The sequence below is a fragment of the Labeo rohita genome, chromosome 4 (genome assembly GCF_022985175.1).
Source record: "Labeo rohita strain BAU-BD-2019 chromosome 4, IGBB_LRoh.1.0, whole genome shotgun sequence".
NCBI classification, from domain to species: Eukaryota; Metazoa; Chordata; class Actinopteri; order Cypriniformes; family Cyprinidae; genus Labeo; species Labeo rohita.
The window spans coordinates 21,167,070-21,175,533 of record NC_066872.1 but is presented as its reverse complement, the minus strand read 5'-3'; the positions used below and the strand labels follow the sequence as shown (position 1 = coordinate 21,175,533).

General features: G+C 37.4%; 1 protein-coding gene across 1 annotated transcript; it reads left to right on the top strand.

The window, feature by feature from the left end:
- Positions 1-1,803: 1,803 nt before the first annotated feature.
- LOC127164532 (GTPase IMAP family member 7-like) lies at positions 1,804-7,385 on the top strand. Its single transcript, XM_051108506.1, has 2 exons — positions 1,804-1,834; positions 6,040-7,385. Exons 1-2 carry the CDS (start codon positions 1,804-1,806, stop codon positions 7,383-7,385), a joined length of 1,377 nt encoding a protein of 458 aa, XP_050964463.1.
- The last annotated feature ends 1,079 nt before the right edge of the window (positions 7,386-8,464 follow it).

Below are 8,464 nucleotides of genomic sequence, written 5' to 3'. Positions count from 1 at the left end.
CTTCGAAATATGTTTGATGACTGTGCCTGACTGTGCTCCGTCTCCCCACCCCAGGTGCTGCCTGTTAATACCATAGACTAAAAAAAAGATGGATGACGCACCTCCACTCTCTTCCATTAAGGAAAAGTGAAGCCGCTAGCGCCCCAATAGGACACGGACATATTGCGCTGATTTGGGACCAGAGTCCCAACACTCCCGCCCATACTCCCACAGAGTCAATGGCAAGTACACGCCCCTATTTAGCCTGACTGCTCCAATTTTTGTGTGCTTATTGCCGTAACAGAGGCCCAAACCCCAATCTCCTCCTGAAGATCCTGAAAAAGTGTTGGCGCCTCAGTTCACTCGGAGAATCTGTCAATCAGTTCTACTCAGCCATCACTGAGTCTGTTCTCTGCACATCAATAACTGTCCGGTTTGGCTCAGCTACAAAATCAGACAGCAGAAGATTACAGAGAATAGTTCGGACTGCCAAGAGGATTATTGGTGCTCCTCTGCCCACCCTTCAAGAACTATATTCATCCAGAGTGAGGAAAAGAGCTCAGAAAATCACTCTGGATCCCTCACATCCAAGTCATCATCTTTTTGAACTTTTACCATCTGGCCGGCGCTACAGAGCCCCAAACACGAGGACAACCAGGCACAAGAACAGCTTTTTTCCCCCAGGCAATTCTCCTTATGAACAGTTAAATGTTCCCCCCCTTTGTGCAATACAATGTGCAATAACTTTTTATTGATTAGTTACCACCCCCATCCTAGCACATCCCTGCATCTCTACCTCTTTCTATTCTATTCTATTCTATTCTATTCTATTCTATTCTATTCTATTCTGTTCTATTCTATTCTATTCTATTCTATTCTATAGCACAACTGTACATACCACTTATTTATTTCTCAATTTATTTTTCTAATTTTTGTCTATTTATATTTACATATGTGTATTTTATTCTCATCTTATGTTTATTGACTGTATGTTGTTGCTGTCTCTGTGTACTGGAAGCTAATGACACTAAAACAAATTCCTAGTATGCGCAAGCATACTTGGCAATAAAAGCTGATTCTGATCTCAGCTGTCAATCATAATGTCACGCTCCCGTTTTCATAGCATCACATAACTAACTAAAACCCAATTTATTTAAAAAACAAACACTTGAACTTACATCAGTGTGATTAAAAACTAAATAAACTGACAAAAAACATCTTTGATTGAAGAATTGTTGAAGTGAAATTTAATTATTTAGTTTGCCTCACATTCCATTAGATTACATGGAGAGGGCAGGGTTTATGATCTATACTGGGACCAGCCAACTGGGGGCGATCAAAATGTTTTGGCTTCACTTTTCAAGACTTGTGCGGGACACTTGGTTTATATGCGAGAGCATGTCAGGGGAGGTGCACAGAGTGGTAAAATATTAATTATTATTGATTACTAATTTGAATCAGCAAAATTAAATTGAAAAAAAGCAGGTTTTTATGATCAGAAATGTCTTAAACCGGTGAACCCCTGTAAACATTTCAGTCTAAGCATCCAAGCATTAAGCATATACCCACTTCTTCCGGCACTACTACACTACTGTTTATTTGGACTCTGAATGAGCCAAGTGGACTAGATGTGAGGAAGCAGCAGTATGGAATTCAAGGCTGTAGCTAAATGCAGTTTAATATAATAGGGCATTCATCATGTGGGATGGATTTGACTGACGGCACTCTGAAAACTGTCCCACCCACATACAATAGTTCCGACGCCCATGCACACACACACACACACACACACACACACACACACATAGTGACAACTGTGTGAAGATGGATCACCGGAGTCGACATAGACAATCTGGTGAGTCTCTCCATAGGTTGTTCATTTGTTTTAAATAAATACACATACATAACTTACTGTTTTTATTTACTCAAGATACAACAATATTGATGCCATTGCTGCACATGAAAATAATTTCATGTAGCTTAAAGTACAGAAAATGTTCAACTAAGTAGGATTTAAACTAATTGGAAGCAAATGTAAACATTTAAAAATAGAGTTTACATTTAAAAATATTTTTTTAAATATATAATGGTTTTCAATATGCCATATCACAAACATAGAACAGATGTTTCTCATTTAAATTTTTCATCATATTTCATTTGACTAAAATAAGAACAATTTTACAGTTAGTAATTTGCGTTTATTAAATGTCCTTGATTTTGATTGCTTGATTACTGAGTACTTTCAAAACTGAATAAATCCTCAAGTTAGGATTTTATTGTTAATACACATTTAAAGCTATAGATTTGAATTTCAAAACAACCTTATACAACTTATTGTATATACTTATTGTAACAGGGAGTCATACTGTAGTGTCCCATTCTGAAGTATATTGAAAAGTTTAATCAAAAGACTGTAAGATTGGTAAAGATAAACTGTAAGATTAGTTATGAATTGTCTATGAGGTCAAGAGTCTTTAAAGTTTAGACTGGTTATTTGGTTGCAGATAACCCTTTTTTGCAATCAAATATTCCTTGACTAGTTTCTCTTTCTGTTGAGATCAGGCCAGCTGCAATAGTCACGAGCTTTAGTTATTGTCTCAGGGCACTGCCGTAAAGAACAAAAAGAATGAATTAGGTCAGAAAATAAATGGATTGGAGACTGGTTAAAAAACCTGTTCACCTGGTTATGTGAAGTTGTTTTTATAATTCCAGTGCTTGTGACCAAACAAGAGAGGAGAATAATACTGCTGGGGTCACACACAGATGTTAAAGCCTGCTGTGGGAACACAATCCTGGGACATCAGGTGTTCTCAGAGTCACCTTCCTCCCAGCACTTGTTTGAGAAAAATGCAGGTTTGAAGGGACGTCTGATTGTCATCAACACTCCTGATTTACTTGATCTTGCTCTCTTTTCTGAAGAAAACAATGTGAGGAGATTTTTTCAGTTGTCTAAACCTGGACCGCATGCCCTGCTGCTGGTCCTTAAGCCTGGCACATATACAGAGCAGGATAAAGATGCCCTCAAGCTCATTAACATAATGTTAGGTGCAGGTGCATCTGAGTATGTGATTGTGGTCTTTATGTATGAGAACCAGATGGAGTACACAAGCATTAAAGACTCTGATGCTGGTAGAGGAGAAGTGGAGTCTCTACTACAGACCTGCAGACAGCCACACCACCATCTATTGAAGAAAGGAGGTCAACTCCAGGTTAAGCAACTTCTGGAGAGCATTGAAAAGATGTTAGAGGAAAATGGAGGCCATTATTTGAAGAATCCTGAAGAGTCAAATGTTACAAGGAAAATTCGCCAAACATCTAAGGGTAAAAAAAATCTTGAGCAGTTTTGCAGATGTATTGTAATCTGCATATTAATAAACATTTTCAAAATAATGTAGATCATCTGCAGTAAATAAGATCATCGTACTGCACAAAGAATTACCATAATAACTTTAGGAAAACAAGTATTCCTCCCAAGTCCAAACATAGATCCGAGACCAAACTGTAAAAAAAAGACTGGTTCAGAACATCTGATAAATACATAAACACAAAGGCATGATATCCAGTATCAGGTTATACACTATGAGTTGAGACAGTTTTGACAGTTTGTTTTTGAGAGATTGTAAGCCCTTGAACAAGTTTCAATTAACCTAACAATCATGGCTGTACTCCATGGTGAGCTGGTGGGAGCTTTGGCTCTAAACACTGCTGCTACTGTTTAGATTAAAAAAAGAAAGAAAACAAAAAGATTAATGTGCAATTTTTGGTAAATTACAAAAAAAAAAGCACACACATGTTCAAGAAAAACTTGTGTGCGTGCGTGCGCGTGTGTGTGTGTACTTGTTTTTGCTACATTGTGGGGACCAAATGTCCCCACAAGGATAGTAAAACCTGAAATTTTTGACATTGTGGGGACTGGCTTGAGGTCCCCATGGGTACAAAAGTTTATAAATCATACAGAATGAGATTTTTTTTTGAGAAAGTAAAAATGCAGAAAGTTTTCTGTAAGGGTTAGGTTTAGGGGTAGGGTTAGGGTAAGGGGATAGAAAATACAGTGTGGAGTATAAAAACCATTGCACCTATGGAGAGTCCCCACAACGATAATAAACCAGACGTGTGTGTGTGTGTGTGTGTGTGTGTGTGTGTGTGTGTGTACTGGTATTCACTAAATTATGAGGACCAAATGTCCCCACAAATATAGTAATACCAGTTGATTTTGACCTTGTGGGGACTTTAAGGGCCAATCCCATTTTTACCTCTTACTCCTACCCCTCCATTTCACTCGTTCATGTGAAGGGGTTGGGGACGGGCCAGACAGACTTTTAAATTAAGATTTTTCGGGACACCACACTTCAAACAAAAAGCTATGACAATTATCTCAGCATACACCAGCTACAGCGGCAACATGGCCCGAGTAAAGAAAAAGCATTTTTGGTATTAAAGGAGAACTCCACTTCCAGAACAACAATTTACAAATAATGTACTCACCCCCTTCTCATCCACGATGTTCATGTCTTTCTTTCTTCAGACGTAAAGAAATTATGTTTTTTGAGGAAAATATTTCAGCATTTTTCCTCATATAATGGACTGATATGGTCCCCCGATTTTGAACTTCCAAAATGCAGTTTAAATGTATCTTCAAATGATCCCAAATGCGATTGTAAACGATCCCAGCTGAGTTTTATCTATCTAGGATGATTTTTGAAGTCACATTTAAACTGCCTTTTGGAAGTTCAAAACTGGGGCACCATAGCAGTCCATTATATGGGAAAAATGCAGAAATGTTTGCCTCAATAAAACATAATTTCTTGACGACTGAAGAAAAAGAAAGACATGACCATCATGGATGACAAGGGGGTGAGTAAATTATTTGTAAATTGTTGTTCTGGAAGTGGAGTTCTCCTTTAAGCCATTACTGACTGCACAATAGTACCATAACATATTTTCATGTCTGATCAGGGCTGCAACCACCATAGACATCGAAGGTAGCTAGTCTCCCCAATAATTAGAAATGGCTAAACTTTTTTCTCAAATATGGCCAGTTTGAGAGAAAGAGATGAAAGATGCGTGTAAGCGCATTTTTTGCGTCTCTTTTTGTAATGAGTGAGTTTACTTCAAAAACAGTGATTTTATCCTCTCGTTGCTGGAAAATATAACACAGCAATTTAGTCTTTAAACTATTTTACTAAAAAAAAGTCAGGTAACCGGTGTTGACAAGTTTCTTTGCTCCTGGATGTGTGAGCTGCACGATCGCTGATATATGTATGTATCTGTGTGTGTGTGTGTGTGCGTGTGTGTCAGTAAGCAGCGCATTAATACAGAACGGTAATTAAATGGCTCTAATACACACGGACCATGGTGTGTGTATTGTAGGAGCTAGATGATGTATGATGACGTGTAACGGTATAGCAGTTGTGTCCCATTTCTTACGGGAATATTTTCACGCCTTCCGCTTAGCACTCTGTTTCAGTAGGGGTAGGGGTAGGTGAAGGGGAAACAAGCTTATAAATCATCCAGAATTAAGATTTTTGAAAATCTAAACATGCAAGGTTTGTGTAGTTTAGGTGTAGGGTTAGGGGTAGGGGATAGAAAATACAGTTTGTACAGTAGAAAAACCTTTAAGTTTATCGAATGTCCCTGATATAGGAATACCTGTGTGTGTGTGTGCATGGTATAGGATTAAAAGTAGCCTATGTGATGTAGCTGTGTATGAGTTATAAATAGCAGGGGCCTATACAGTATACTGGTCAAATTCGATTTTTAAAAATGATTTAAAAACAATTTTTAAAAATGATTAGAAGCTCTGGAGGCCCTGGTAATGTTGCTCTATTTTAGCTGGATCACTTGTGGTGTAGCATTCATTATGTGTCAATAAATAAAAAATAACATAGAAGTGTCTAGTAAATATATGGAGATGTATTTGTACTGTTCTTCTTTCGAATTACATTTCGAATGACTATTTCTAACAACAGTACTTCTCTTTTTTCTTTTTTATCTGACCTTTACATTATAACAATTTTTATTGTTTTTAACACTGAAAAAATCATGTTTTCTTACTGACAGCCATTACTGGTACTGAGAAGAAATCCAATGACATAAGGATTGTGTTAATTGGAAAAACTGGAGTGGGGAAGAGTGCAACTGGAAACACCATTCTGGGGTGCAAAATATTTCAGTCTGAGGGCTGCGCAACATCTGTAACGAAGGAGTGCCAAAGAGAGAGTGGAGAGGTCTGTGGGCGATCTGTGACTGTGGTGGACACACCAGGACTCTTTGACACAACTCTCAGCAATGACGAGATCCAGCAGGAGATCATGAAGTGCATCGAACTATCAGCTCCTGGACCTCATGTGCTTCTGTTAGTGATCGCTGTCGGCCCATTCACACAGGAAGAGAGAGAAACCATTCAGCTCATCAAGATGACTTTCGGACAGAAAGCAGAGACCTACACTATGGTGGTGTTCACACGTGGAGATAATCTTGGAAATAGTATTGAAGACTACATTAGGAAAGGTGATCCCCACCTCCAGGAGCTGATCCATGACTGTGGAGGAAGATATTATGTATTGAATAATAAAGAGGATAACCCTGCTCAAGTCAAGGGTCTATTAAAGAAGATTGATAAGATGGTGTCAAAAAATAATCACACTTTCTATAATGATCAAATGTTTCGGGAGGCAGAGAGAGCACTCAGACTATTCCAGCAGTACAAGAGGAGAGAAGAGGAGGTCAGAAAAGAGATGAAGACCATTAAAATTAAATATGAGTCTGAAATTCAAGAAATTAAAGAGAAACTACAGGAGGAAAAATTCAAAGGAAAAAGGAGGGAAATGATGATCAAGCTGAAATATGGCACACTGTCTAGAAAACATAAAGGAAAAACAGATACAGCGATAGAAACAACACATGGTGCAACAGGAGGAGAATTTGAACAAGACTGCAAGAAAATTATAAAATGGAAAGGCATTAAAATTGGAAATATCACATGGAGAAAAAAAGAAACACAACAAAGGCAAAGGGCTGAAATGTATTTTGAAGAAAATGAAGCAAAAGAAACTTCAAGTGGAGAAGAGGAAAGAGATGCAATAAAACATATAGATCAGACGATCAGCAAAGATACTGACACACCTAATAAAGACAACACCCTCATAAAATCAGGAGATAATATTGAGCAAGCAAACATGGATTTTCCTAAATTATCAGAGAATTTGAGGGAAACAGTAAAAGATAAATTTTTGCTCCAGAAGATAAATGAAATGGAGGAACACATGCAGCTGATGGCAGATGACATAAGAATGTACAGAGACATCACTGGGATTCTTGCTGCAGAAGTCAAAAGAATTCAAGAAAGAAATTCGGATAATATTAACAGATTTCAAAAGAATCATGGAAAATGTGTGCTTCAATAAGATACACTACTTCTCCATATACTAAATGTAAAGCTTAAAGAACACTTCAGAAAACAGAAAGAGCACTGTGGAAAGCAATTTCTTTCTTTCTTTCTTTTTTTAATTGATGTTATTTCATGTGTTCTGCCTTTATTGGACAGGGCATAAGAAAAGCAAAAGGCTGGGAAATGAGATGGATAAAATAACCCTGACTGGAATCAAGCAAAATGCAAAAATACCTGCTCAGACTCAGGATAAAACTTTATTGCAGCAAGCATAAATGACTGTGTCTTTCTCCTATGTTAAGAACGCGCTGCTGAGGTGCTTTTCCTTAACACCACAAAAACAGTTAACCTATCAAAATAAACCACGTAACATGTTTAATAAAGGTGTATCAATTCATATTTTGTTCAAGCTATGGACAAAATAAAAACAGTTTTGGAAATGGCATAATTGAACCCAGCTTTCATATGGTATTAAAACCTAAAAAAGATAAAATTTCACCATGTGTTGGGTTTTCTTAGATCACAGATATGTAGAATAAGGCATTAATGTGTGCTTTATAAATATTAATAGCCAATATGCATGCTAATAAGCAACTAGCTAATAGTTACAACTGATGTTTAACTTATACATTTGGTTAAGGCAAGTTCTCAAAAGTAAAGCCAAAATGTTTCGATCACCAGTCACTACTGTGCAGACTCTGGGTCCAAAAAACGCAATATGACAGCTGCCATACTGAGATGTTTTGGCTTCAATTTCCTATATTGGAAGGAAGTGGAGATGCATTGTCCATCTTTTTTGCAGTCTATCTTGTTAATACATATTGTTCTTTCCACATTTAAACAGACGGAGCTGTAGATGGATTATGTGATACTCTGATTTTACAACTGTCACATTATAGTTTTCGTGAATGTTATAGTTTTCGTGACATTTATATTGGCAGTTATGTCTAATGGTTTGCTGCAGCATCATGTAACATACACAGTTATTGATTATTATATGTAAGTGTAAGATAGTGTTTAGTATCCAGCTGGTCATGTGATCACACTGGTCACAAGGCCACCTGTGCCATAAATATTCATATCATGTGAATGTGC

Bases quoted from the DNA above. Each gene is read 5' to 3' on its own strand.
- LOC127164532 (XM_051108506.1), top strand. From the start codon at position 1,804: ATGGATCACCGGAGTCGACATAGACAATCTG. The intron at 1,835-6,039 runs GTGAGTCTCTCC...TCTTACTGACAG, and splicing joins GAGTCGACATAGACAATCTG to CCATTACTGGTACTGAGAAG.